At 41.3% G+C, this 13699-nt stretch overlaps 1 protein-coding gene across 1 annotated transcript; it reads left to right on the forward strand.

The window, feature by feature from the left end:
* The first annotated feature begins 424 nt into the window (after nucleotides 1-424).
* On the forward strand, nucleotides 425-13183 carry LOC132122837 (A disintegrin and metalloproteinase with thrombospondin motifs 15). The gene is made up of 8 exons (XM_059533306.1): nucleotides 425-1711; nucleotides 2580-2712; nucleotides 3373-3540; nucleotides 3681-3964; nucleotides 8912-9089; nucleotides 9173-9348; nucleotides 10538-10713; nucleotides 11432-13183. The coding sequence occupies exons 1-8, from the start codon at nucleotides 770-772 to the stop codon at nucleotides 12201-12203; spliced, it is 2829 nt and encodes a 942-aa protein (XP_059389289.1). The 5' UTR covers nucleotides 425-769; the 3' UTR covers nucleotides 12204-13183.
* The last annotated feature ends 516 nt before the right edge of the window (nucleotides 13184-13699 follow it).

Here is a 13699-nt window from a genome sequence, read left to right on the forward strand (position 1 = left end):
GTTTAGTGAAACATTTTTATACTTTAGAATATTCTCTAAACCATCTCCAACTAAAATGCTGCAGAAAAACGGCTCATAAATGTTTCTGAACTAACATTTTGAGAAGGTTTATCAAAGACCAGATTACTTTGAATGGCCGTTCTATTGTCTAATGAAATGAAATCATCAGAATTATTAGTATTATGTATTATGATGCCTTTACCTCCTCTTATTAATAACGATAATATAGTATTGGAATTGATTGTGTTAAACAAAACGTGTAGCCCTATTTAATTTTATGACATTTTATGAAATTGTTATAATTTTATTATTATTATTATTATTATTATTATTATGTAATTTATTTGAATTTTTATTAGGATTTAATAATAATAATAAAAAATACGTATTTTAAAAACATGCCCCCTTACCATTTCCCCCCAAAGTCGTTTGCCAAGTATTCTCCACCTCTACAAATGACAAGCATTCGTTTGGAGTGGGAGGTAACCTCTGAAGCGCTGCTGGTGCTTGATGCTCGTATTTAGAGCCAGAAGTTTATGCGGTGTTCAACATGAATCATGATCTCTCATCTGAACTTCCCGAAAACTCTTACAATCTGCAATGTTTACATATGACGCAAAAGAATAAGAGAGAGAAAGAGAGAAAAAGCTGGTTTTACGAGAGATGAAGATTGTGGCAATGCTTAGATCTCATGACGGATGTACAGAACCGTGATCAACAGCATCACGGCGTCAATTACACTTTGAAGGATATATAATAATTACCAACGATGTCTGTTTACACCGTTGTTTTGTTTTGTCTCTTGCACATGCTGTTCTTAAGGAAAATATACCTCTGTATGGAAACTGATTTGTGTGAACCTGTTCGACTTGACCGTGAAAATTACCCAAGTCATGACAAACTGAACAAAGAACTTGTTGTTTACAGAATAAACGCTTTTAATCAGGAATTGTATCTTAATCTTCTGCCTGACTCGAGTTTTCTGGCTCCTGATGGCACATTTCAATATAACACATCATCTTCAAGTGCTTTTTTGGGAGATGATTTTAGAAGATGCTTTTACTCCGGTGATATTAATGCAGACAGGAATTCATATGCAGCTCTCAGTCTCTGTGGAAGCATCAGAGGAGCGTTCTCTTATAACGGGATGGAGTACTTCATAGAGCGCAGGTCAACCAACACAGCACCAGGACTGATCCCAGATGATGCTGAAAAAAAGCACATCATCCGCAGAAGACATCTTCACGCCTCAACCTCAACATCTAGGTGCGGAGTTACATCCAGTTTAAACCAGGGCATTTTGGACTCCATAGAAAAGTACAAACCGGTGAAGGGACACACGAGGAACTTGACAGAAACTTTGTTGAAGGGCAAAAGCAGATCGAAAAGATTCGCCTCTATACCGAGGTACGTAGAGGTCCTGGTTGTCGCTGATGAGTCTATGGCAAAATTCCACGGCGACGACCTGAAGCTTTACCTTTTGACTCTCATGTCTGTCACTGCAAAGCTCTACAAACACCCCAGTATCTTGAACGCCATCAGTATAGTGGTTGTAAAGCTTATGGTGATTAATGAGGCAGAAAAAGGACCCAAAGTATCCAGTAACGCGGCACTAACGCTGCGCAATTTCTGCACCTGGCAGAAGAAGCTGAACAAGATCAACGACAAACACCCAGAGTACTGGGACACAGCTATTTTGTTTACAAAGCAGGTAAGAAATGATGTTCTCATATTAGTCAATGTCTGTTTTTGTCTGCAAATAGTAGATTATTTAAAAGACACAAATAATTGTAATTCAATTCAAATCAATGCATCTCTATGATTAACTTTGAATTAATGTTTAAATTTTTATGGGGAATAAGGTAAAAAAAAATGTCTGGATGCTGTGACTGTAGATTGCGAACAAAATCAATCAATCAATCAATCAATCAATTTTCTGTATTTTATTAATCGTCTGATAAAGTCTGTGTGGTGTAACCAGGAATCTATTTTGTGGTCACGTGACAAGAACGTCATAAGACAGCTGAGACCCCCTGAGACCCTCATGAGAATGGAGAATTTGATGAGAATTTCAGTTCTTCATTTACACCATTCAACATTTGTCATTTAGATGATTAAATCAAAACATTAAAAGAAACATTTCACCTTTTAATCATCTCTAACATGACATCTTTCAGCAGTTTTGCCACAGTTGAAAACTTTCTATATGAACATGACATGCCATCTGGATAGAAAGTAGTAAAACATTTCTGGAAATATGTCAAAGCTTGTTGGAAATGCCCCTAAAAGAAATAGTAATTCTCTACCATTTGATTCCAATATAAACTTAAGAGCACCATTACATCACCAGAAAGCTGAAAGCAGATGTCATAAGTGTCATAGTGACTCCAGCAGAGAAGGGATCCAAGTCAGCTGTCATTACAATAGATTACCTGGATTACCTGGATTACAGAGATTAAGGAAGTGATGACAACTGAAACCCTGACTATCATCTTCATACTGCTCCTGAAACACTTGATGCTTGTTATGTTGCTTAATTTTTCATCACTGATTCCACACTTTAATCATTTTCTTCACAGGACCTGTGTGGGGGTACCACATGTGACACTCTGGGTATGGCTGATGTAGGAACCATGTGTGATCCTAAGAGGAGCTGCTCAGTTATTGAAGATGATGGTCTTCCCTCAGCCTTCACCACCGCACATGAATTAGGTGAGAGCTTTGTTTGGCGTCAGAGTCAGTCTTTTGTTAGCAAAACAGGTGAACTGAAAGTCCCTGTCTGTGGTGTAATTAAGTTGAATCCTTTAGGTCGATGGGATTTTGATGAGGCTTCTCACTCCTGAAATTCTAGCTCTGATTCCTTGATCTTTAAACATGAATGTTGTGCCAGCTGTTTCCAGAAAAAAAGTCCTGCCCTGCTTTATTATTAATTAAGAATAACAATGACAACTGCATTCAGGAGTTTTCCACATCTCTTGATCCATGTGAAAACAAAGGTTTAATAAAAGACAGATGGGAAAACATTAGCAGATGCTGAAGAACCATATTCACTGAGGCTGGTGTATCAGTTCCATCCTTATATGGTGTAGACAGACCTATGAAACTCTATGTACATTTTTCAATCTGTTAATTATCATACACCTTACAAACAGATAAATAGATGGATGGATGGATGGATGAAACCATAGAATGATGGATGGACGGACAGAAGGGACAAATAGATAGACAGACAGTAGATAGATGTTGAATACATTTAAAGGATAATTTTTATCAATGGACAAAAACTCTTAACTGTAACTATTAATTGCTTTTTCTGCTATGAAAATGAAAACAGACTTAGACGGCTTGACTATTTCTTCGGATCTTGTCCAGGGCATGTGTTCAGTATGCCACATGACAATGTGAAGGCTTGTGAGGAGGTATTTGGAAAGCTGAAGGACAATCATATGATGTCTCCCACACTGATCCAGATTGACCACACCACACCCTGGTCTGTCTGCAGCGCTGCCATCATCACAGACTTCCTGGACGCTGGCCACGGTTAGTTTGACTGCTCTGCTGCAATCATCTTTGACGTGTGTCTCAGCCATGTCGAATAAATACATTGAGGATATGCTCAGCTATACAAATCAGCAATATACTAAATGTAAAATTTGCATTAAGTACCTTTTGCTCACCAGGTGACTGTCTGCTGGATCAGCCCCAAAAGCTTTTGGCTCTTCCAGATGACCCTCCGGGCATCAGCTACTCGCTCAGCCGTCAATGTGAACTGGCTTTCGGCTCAGGATCCAAGCCCTGTCCATACATGCAGGCCTGCTCCAAACTGTGGTGCACGGGGAAAGCTAAAGGACAGCTGGTTTGTCAGACTCGCCACTTTCCCTGGGCTGACGGCACTACCTGTGGCAGCAACAAGTTGTGCTATCGAGGGATCTGTACTGATAAGCAAAATACTACCAAAGACAAGGTGAGCGATGTGCTAATTACAGTATATCAGACTGTAGACAAATGTGCTTGTGTTGTTTTATTTGACACAAAGCTTTTTAGTAAAGTAAAGATGTTTTTTTTTTTAAAAATTTTTTGCTCACCAAGACTGCATTTATTTAATCAAAAATACAGTAAAAACAGTAATAATGTGAAATATTATTGCAATTTAAAAGGGACAAGTTAAATTGATCAAAAGTGACAGTGAATAAATATAATAGGACAAAAGATATACAGTGTCACAGAGACGAACCCCGTGATTCCCTCTGATGGCCAGCAGAGGGCACCCTCACCTGAATACTGACACACACGCATCCATTCACTCACTTACACTGAAGACACTACATTTCCCATAAGTCCCGTCCTTGGACTCTGATCACCTGCACAGGTGCCAATCATCAAGACTGTGCATATATGCTGGACTTTCACAGTAGTTCGACGCGAAGTCTTGATTTGCTGTGTCTGTCATTTCTGAGTGTTATTACCCGTGTTTGATTTCCTGTTACCGATTCTGTCTGTTATCTCCTACGTACCTTTGCTGCCTGCCTACCGACCCCTTGCTTGTTACTGGATTTTGATTCTCTGTTCTTCCCACGCTGTTGATATTGCTGGTTCTGACCATTGCCTGTACGACTACGAGTATTTACAATAAAGCCTGCATTATGGATCCCATGTCGTGTTCTGGATCATTACAGAAGACTTCACCACAACAAGATCCAGCAGCTTTTGAAGGTCTACTGAACCCATGCAGGTCAATACTTACCACTTATCTATGGAGGAAAGAGATCGACGTATGTCCAATAGGTTATGCATGTATTGTGGACTGCCTGGCCATCAACGCAACCACTGCCCCACTCGTACCTCTACCTTCTCCCAACGCTCGGTGAGTACTCCTCTCACTTCCATGTGTGATACCCAGAGTGTAAGCATTCCCGTTGAGTTTTGGATTAACAACAGACAAGTTATCACCTCTGCCTTACTCGATTCCTGGGCTGCAGGCAATTTCCTTTCTGAAGAGTTTGCTCAGAGGTGTAACATTCAACTCATTCCATGCTCTACCTCTCTCTCAGTGGAGACAATAGATGGTCGAATACTGGGTTCAGGATCCATCACTCACCTCACCCGCAAAGTCATAATGGCGGCTGGCTTACTGCACAAGGAGATGATCCAATTCTACATCCTTCCCACATCTCACACACCCGTGATTCTTGGATTACCCTGGCTACGTCTGCATAACCCCCAGATCTCATGGAGAGAGGGTCAAGTGGTGAGGTGAAGCAATTACTGTCAACAGAACTGTCTTTCCCTGGTCAAACCTATTCCTGTCTGTTCCGTGTCCCTTACCTCCGTTCAAGAGTCCATTCCCGATCTGCCAGAGGAATACGCAGATCTTCTGGAGGCCTTCAGTAAGAAACAAGCCAACACCTTACCTCCTCATCGCAAATATGACTGTGCCATCGATCTTCTGCCAGGGCATTCTCCTCCAAAGGGTCGCATCTTTCCACTGTCTCAACCAGAGTCGGACACCATGAAGGATTACATCAAGAAGGAGATCCAGAAAGGGTTCATCAGACCATCCACATCCCCTGCTTCATCCGGGTTCTTTTTCGTAAAAAAGAAGGATGGTGGCCTCCGTCCCTGCATCGATTATCGTTGACTAAATGAAATGACAGTAAAATTCCGATACCTGCTTCCGTTGGTTCCTTCAGCCCTCGAACAACTTCGCACCGCCCAATACTACACCAAACTGGACCTGAGGTGCGCCTATAATCTCATTCGCATCAGGGAGGGAGATGAATGGAAGACCGCCTTCTCCACTACCACTGGACACTATGATCTTGTGATGCCGTTCGGACTGGCTAATAGTCAATCTGTATTTCAATCATTTATTAACGAGGTTTTCAGAGACATGCTGAACATATCTGTGATCGTATACATTGATGATATCCTGATCTTCTCTAACACCCTTCCTGAACACATACAACACGTCCGAGCAGTTCTCCAACGCCTCATTCAATACCAGTTGTACGCCAAGGCTGAGAAATGCGAATTCCATACAACTTCCACCACTTTCCTAGGGTACATCATCAGTTCAGGAGGAGTAGCCATGGACGAGAAGAAGGTCAACGCCGTGCTCAACTGGCCTGAACCCACAACCCTCAAGGAACTGCAACGATTTCTGGGATTCGCAAACTTTTATAGAAGATTCATTAGGAACTTCAGCACTGTTGTCGCCCCGCTCACCTCACTGGTCAAGAAGGGAACTCATCGACTACAATGGTCAGATTCCACTCACAAAGCTTTCCAAACCCTGAAACAACGATTTAGTAACGCGCCCATCCTCTGTCACCCTGACCCCTCATTGCCCTTCATTGTCGAGGTGAACGCATCCAACACAGGCATTGGAGCTATCCTGTCACAACGCCCAGATCCTGCCACTAAACTTCATCCATGTGCCTTTTATTCTAGGAAACTCAACTTGGCAGAGCGCAACTACAGTGTCGGGGATCGGGAACTTCTTGCCATGAAGGCAGCCTTTGAGGAGTGGAGGCACTGGCTAGAGGGAGCCACACATCCGTTCACTGTACTAACGGATCACAACAACCTGGAGTACTTACGCACCGCCAAACACCTGAATCCCCGTCAAGCTAGATGGTCTCTATTCTTCTCAAGATTTGACTTCTCTGTAACTTACCGACCCGGCTCCAAGAACACTAAGGCAGATGCCCTGTCACGTCAGTTCGAGGAGGAGAACATTCAACCTGCTACAGAACCCATCTTGCCGTTCCATGTGGTGGTTGCTCCCATTCAATGGGATATCATGACTCTGCTCCAACAATACAGGGAGCAGAACGAGAACCCAGTAGCCTGTCCAGCCGATAGAATCTTTGTTCCTGAAAATCTTCGTGACCAGGTCATCAGCCAAGTTCACTGCCATCCATCATCCGGTCACCCAGGTATCACTGACACCATCAATCAACTGGAGAACCGCTTCTGGTGGGAATCACTGCACAAGGACACAGCTACTTTCATACAGCAATGCAATAACTGTAATATAAACAAAGCATCTAAACAATCTCCCGCCGGTCTCCTGCACCCACTACCCATTCCTCAACGACCCTGGTCTCACATTGCCATTGACTTTATTACAGATCTTCCCAGTTCACAGGGCTATACCACCATACTCACCATCATAGATCGGTTCTCCAAGCCTGCAGATTCATTCCATTACCCAAACTACCTACCGCTCTCCAGACAGCAGAACACCTGTGCAACTGGGTCTTCCGATTGTATGGTTTACCCGAGGACATTGTGTCAGACCGAGGACCTCAATTCACTTCTCAATTATGGTCAGCCTTCTTCAAAGCCCTGAACATTAATGTCAGCCTCACCTCTGGGTATAACCCTCAAGCGAACAGACAGGTAGAGAGGCTCAACCAAGAGCTAGACCGTTTCCTCAGAGCTTATTGCAACCAGAATCAGGACGATTGGGCTCGATACTTACTATGGGCAGAATACGCACAGAACTCCCTTATCAAACCATCTACCGGTCTAACTCCCTTTAAATGTGTACTGGGGTTCCAACCACCAATGTTCCCCTGGTCAGGGGAACCAACGGACGTCCCAGCAGTAAACGACTGGATGGCACGCAGTGAGGAGGTTTGGAATCGGGCTCATGTTCACCTGCAACATGCTGTTAGGAGGCAAAAGGAGCAAGCGGACCGCAGAAGGCGCCCAGGTCACGATTTTCAGCCTGGCCAGTTGGTATGGCTTTCAACACGGGATCTCCGTCTCCGGCTCCCGTGCCGCAAGTTGAGTCCAAGGTACGTGGGTCCATTCCAAATCACTAGACAAATAACTCCAGTTTCATTCCGGTTAGCACTTCCTAACACATATCGTATTTCTCCTACCTTTCATGTATCCCTGCTCAAGCCCGCTGCTGGTCCCAGAGACGAGGGAGAGGGGAGGTCCCGTGCACAGGCCCCTCAACCCATCATCATAGAGGGCGAGGAGGCGTACCAAGTCCAGGAATTACTCGATTCCAGACGTCTGGGCAGAATTCTACAGTATCTGGTCGACTGGGAGGGGTACGGTCCAGAGGAATGCTCATGGGTAAACTCTGAGGACATCCTAGATCCCAATCTCATCAATGAGTTTCATCGTTTACACCCTGGAAAACCGGCCCCTCGACCCCGTGGTAGACCCCGACGTCATGGGCCTCCTTGCGCCAGGAGTCGATCGCAGGGGGGGGGGGGGGGGGGGGGGCTCTGTCACGGAGACGAACCCCGTGATTCCCTCTGATGGCCAGCAGAGGGCACCCTCACCTGCACAGGTGCCAATCATCAAGACTGTGCATATAAGCTGGACTGTCATTTCTGAGCGTTATTACCCGTGTTTGATTTCCTGTTACCGATTCTGTCTGTTATCTCCTACGTACCTTTGCTGCCTGCCTACCGACCCCTTGCTTGTTACCGGATTTTGATTCTCTGTTCTTCCCACGCTGTTGATATTGCTGGTTCCGACCATTGCCTTTACGACTACGAGTATTTACAATAAAGCCTACATTATGGAACCCATGTCGTGTTCTGGATCATTACATACAGTATATATAGTATATGTATATATACTGATCAATTTAACTTGTCCCTGCTGAAAATCCCTGCTGATTATTAAAATGTTTTTCACACTCATGAATAAAAAATCTGAAGTTCATCTCTGGCATCACTGCTGAAACCCCTTTTTGGAAATTTCCTTTTTAAGAGTGTATAAAAAGAAGTTTGTTTGTTTTGTTTTATTATTTTATTTATTTAGTGCCGTATAAATGCTCATGATATGATATTTGTGCTGACAATGAACATTTAAATGCTAGTCTTTTTGAAGAAGCAGCAGGGATGTAATTGTTTCTGAGACGTGTGGACTCTTTCTGCAGGCAGATGGACATTGGGGTCGGTGGGGTCCATATGGTTTGTGCTCCTGTACTTGTGGGGGAGGGGTGCAGCTCGCCAAAAGGGACTGTAACAACCCCACCCCTGAAAACGGGGGCAAGTACTGCCAGGGACTGAGAGTGAAGTATCGCTCATGCAACTTAAAGCCCTGTAAAGACTCAGGTAAATTAAATATTTTTCAGTCTAATGTTAAACAATATGCAAGTCGATATTCGTGTCCGACAATGACCATCTGTTTGTGACAGGAAAGAGCTTTCGTGAGGAGCAGTGTGAGGCGTTCAATGGTATCAGTCTGAACACTAGCAGACTGAGCCCGTCTGTGGTCTGGGTTCCGAAATACTCTGGAATCTCTGTTAAGGACAGATGCAAGCTCATCTGCCGAGCCAACGGCACCGGATACTTCTATGTCCTTGCACAGAAGGTAAATAAATTAAAATATATGCTTAAATACTGCAAAGTTGTTTGACATTCGATATTCATGAGCAAAAGGAGCCAGTGTGCAGTTCTTATCTCATGGAAAGAACAACATCCCCATTCCAAAGTGAACAAGATACTTTAAAAAAGTAATGGTGAGAGCTTATCTCTCAGATATGGCTGTGTGGAAAGACACAGTGCAGGGCAGCTTCTCACAATCACTCGTTACGTAGATGGGAGGACAAAAACACTCACAGTTTCAGTAACCTAGACAGCTATTATTACACAACTAAAACTGTGTTCTAACTAGCTGCAATGCAGCAAAGTGACGAATGATGCTACAATCTGTTAGTCACTGAGTTTCTGTGCTAGCCACACCCACATGACAACTCTTTGGACCAAAATCTTGCTATGTGTCTTAAATATGAAAAAAAAAATGAAAGAAATTATAACTTTTATTTAGCATGGATGGATTCAACTGATCAAAAGTGACAGTAAATACATTTATAACAAACATTTCTATTTCAAATAAATGCTGTTCGTTTTTAAATTTCTATTCATTAAAGAATCCAGCAATTAATATACTTTTAATTTTAAAATGCAAGTACTGGCCATTAGCAATCCATATAATTCACCCAACGCAATATTTCAATCACTAAAAACAGCGGGACATTCTAAAACTTAATTTGAAAACACTTATGGTGCCTTAACGGTGATAAAATTCAGTACAAACCTTATTGTTGATGCGTGCTTTATGCAGGCAAGCAAATGAGCCCAGAATTTGAACGCAATGCACTAAATGGTTAATCGTCTTCTTTATAATGGTTTTCTATGGGAAAATTTTCATATTAAACTTTGAGCATTGCGTTTATATTCCGAGTTAATTTGCTTGCCTGTACAAAGAATATGCGTCATCAGTAAGATGTAAACTGAATTTGGCCTTTAAATATCACTGTCTTACTGCATTACTAATTAATGCAAACTTTGTAAAAAAATAATTGGTGGTCAGTGAAGGAAACAGTGTTTTGCCCTCCATGTGAGCATTCCTGTAAGGGTGTGACGTCACGTGAAAACTATCAATTGGTAGTGTATGGCGCTAGCAAAACCAAGGCTATAGGTTTTACTGGTTATTACTTACCTTTAAGTTACTATACTTAAAAAGAGTGTAGAGAATGTGAATGTTATCTGTGTGACAGGTGGTGGATGGAACCCCTTGTTCTCCTGATACCTCGGCAGTCTGTGTTCAGGGAAAGTGCATTAAGGCCGGCTGTGATGGCAAACTGAGCTCCAACATGAAGTTTGACAAATGTGGTGTGTGTGGGGGAGACAACCACAACTGCAAGAAAGTCTCTGGAATGTTCACAAAACCCATGTAAGTGCTTTATCTCCGAGGATATGGTTTTACAAGATCTAAAGGACAAGAGTCAGCTGCAGAAATATCTTCAGGGTTGTTTGCCATTCAGAAGTGAATTGCAAATGTTTTGAAATTCCACTTCTGTTCTTGATTTTTATTAGAATTTTAATTTTAAATTTGTAACCTAAGTGGAGTAAATGTGATTTTAAATTGCAATTCGAATTTAAGGAAGTGAAATTAAAACTTGCAAGAATTTTAATTTTAAGGTGGCATAGTTATGTTACATGTACTTACTATAGTAATAACAGTAAATTATACATAATTACAAGTAACACTAAACCAAACCTTAACCCTATAGTAAGTAAATGTAGTTAATGAATATTACAAAAAAGTAACCTTAAAATGAATTGAAATCCAAAGAAACTCATACAACTACTAAAAGTGTAATTAACTTAAAATAGAAAAATAAATTTATCAAAAAAGAAATGGTGTTTAATTTTAATTCTTTACATTTTATTTAAAAAATGTAATTTAAGAATGCAATCCTTTTTGGAACAACACTTCATTTGACATCAGGCTATGATTTTTATTTTTACTGTAAATTCCACTTTAACTTCATTCCAATTCAACTGAAATTCGGGAGTGGTGTCATCAATTCAAATTACAAATCATGAATCACAACAAAGCCAAATCTTAAATTCTGAATATTGTCCAACTCTGTGATCTAATTTTTCAGGAATGGCTATAATTTTGTGGTGACTCTACCGGTCGGAGCTGCAAACGTGGATGTAAGGCAGCGTGGTTACCGTGGTTTGATTAACGATGACAACTATTTAGCAGTAAAGAACGATCACGGCAAATATCTCCTGAATGGAAACTTTGTGGTTTCAACGGTAGAAAAAGACATTATCGTAAAGGGAAGTCTGCTTCGCTACAGTGGAACCGGGACATCAGTGGAAATACTGCAGGCCTCTAAACCTCTCAAAGAGTCTCTTACGGTGGAACTGTTGTCGGTGGGTAAAATGACACCTCCTCGTGTGCGCTACTCCTACTACCAGAATGTGGGACAGAAGGAGGGCAAGATCTTAAGGAAGGACGAAAGGAACCCTACACAGAACAGTGTGCTGGAAGACAGCAATAGAGTGGAGGTAAAGAAGCCAGCCTATCATATGCCATCTTATAAATGGGTGCCAGAGGACTGGAATAAGTGCTCGGTTACCTGTGGGAATGGGGTTCAAAGTAGACAGATACAGTGTTTGGACTCGGATGGGAAAACAGCTACACACTGTGACGGCACACAAAAACCCAGTGCCATAAGGGTGTGTGGTGACCCTTGCCCAATGTGGAGTATTGGCGAATGGTCCTCATGCTCTAAAACCTGCGGGAAAGGCTTTAAGAGACGCCCAATGCAATGCACCACTCAGACTGGACTGCTTTTACCTAGAGACCACTGCTCAAGCAAAAGAAAGCCACAAGAACTGGACTTTTGCACTGTTCGGCCCTGCTAGTAAACGATTCGTTGTGTTCTGAAACACATCTTATGGAGCCAAAGTGATCTTATTACATGTGCATCCTAGGTTGCCTCATTTCAAATGGAAATATTATCATGAAACAAAGACAAAAAATGTCTTTTACGATTACATTGTTACATGTTAACGTACAGATATCGCCTACCTCGAAAAGGACAGGGTGTTTTAAAGCAACAAAATAAAAATAAGATGCTGTGGCATTAGAACTGTCACAAAATAAAACTAGCATCTCCTCTACATATGGTTTGTAGACAATATCAAAAAGTGTTTGAGTTTGAATTTGGATTTTAAATACATGTGAATAATTTGATCTAAATGTGAAGCATATTGTATTCAAAAATAGGGCTACTTGGTCCATGCACTATTGATCATTTGTATTCATATATTAGGCTGAGATAGTCAGTAGATTAAAATGTTACCAATCAATGAAGTTTCAATGAGCAGAATAGAAAGAAGTAAACCAGATAGAAAGTCTTTGGATATCTATATTTTCTTGTAAAACTGATCTCTGCTAAAATAGACTGATGTTGATACAGCCTTGGTACTGCAAATGTTGTGCAAAAGCAACTTCATATACAATGCGATTTCAATATCTAAAATCTCCACAGTATACAGAGGGGAAAAAAAGAAGAAATATTAAAAACATTCAGCTGCTACGACTGTGAAATCACCATGTTTCTTAGATGGAAATTCAGTATTGTTTTATTGTGCGTGTATTAGATGTATTCTCTGCTGGACTTATGAAGATACATAATAACTTGTGTTAACAACCCTTGTAAACCAATGTTGTTGAAATGTTGTTGCTAAGAGCATCTCATTCATTTCAAAGGTGCTTCCTTGTTTTATTTAGTTTTCTCATCTTTTGATGTTAAAACAGCAAAAGGCACTTATGTTTTTCTATTGGAATCCATTGTATACCATGTATACATTCATCAACTGTACACAAATAAATACAGAAACATGAACTTCTCTGATGAATCTCCTCACTCAGCTGGGAACAATAACCTGGCCTGACAATCCTCTTCAATTGTGTGATGGATCTAAACCATCTCTCAACCATCTTCACATTTCAGGCCGAGCTGCAGGTTACAGTCTATACTGGTATTAACTTTGGTACAATACATTTATTTAAAGCAAGTCTAAAGAAAATAGATAAATGCATACAAATTAATATAAAAATGCAGTGCATGGAATGGGCAGTTTTTCAGGTGTAATCTTAAAGTGTATGAAAGCCATAAAACGTGAGTTATGAATATAACTATGGATCTGTGAGACCGAAGGATGACCATTACTATGGGACCATCTAATAGGATGATAATCTTCGTTCCACCTTCTTTCGAGATCTTATGTAAACAAAGTCATGCCCATTACCCCGGAAGCAGAACGTCATGCGCTATAAAAGGCGAGTTAAACTTCCGGCTTGTTCTCTTACCTTGAACGTCCTAGTATTCCGAGCGACAAGGATAGTGACGGTA

Source organism: Carassius carassius, chromosome 41 (assembly GCF_963082965.1).
Source record: "Carassius carassius chromosome 41, fCarCar2.1, whole genome shotgun sequence".
NCBI classification, from domain to species: Eukaryota; Metazoa; Chordata; class Actinopteri; order Cypriniformes; family Cyprinidae; genus Carassius; species Carassius carassius.

What these genes read in the sequence shown, in the direction of transcription:
- LOC132122837 (XM_059533306.1), top strand. Translation starts at nt 770, where the DNA reads ATGTCTGTTTACACCGTTGTTTTGTTTTGTCTCTTGCACATGCTGTTC. An exon ending in CTTCCTGGACGCTGGCCACG is followed by an intron (nt 3,541 to 3,680) that starts GTTAGTTTGACT and finishes TTTGCTCACCAG; the next exon opens with GTGACTGTCTGCTGGATCAG. An exon ending in AAAGCCCTGTAAAGACTCAG is followed by an intron (nt 9,090 to 9,172) that starts GTAAATTAAATA and finishes TGTTTGTGACAG; the next exon opens with GAAAGAGCTTTCGTGAGGAG.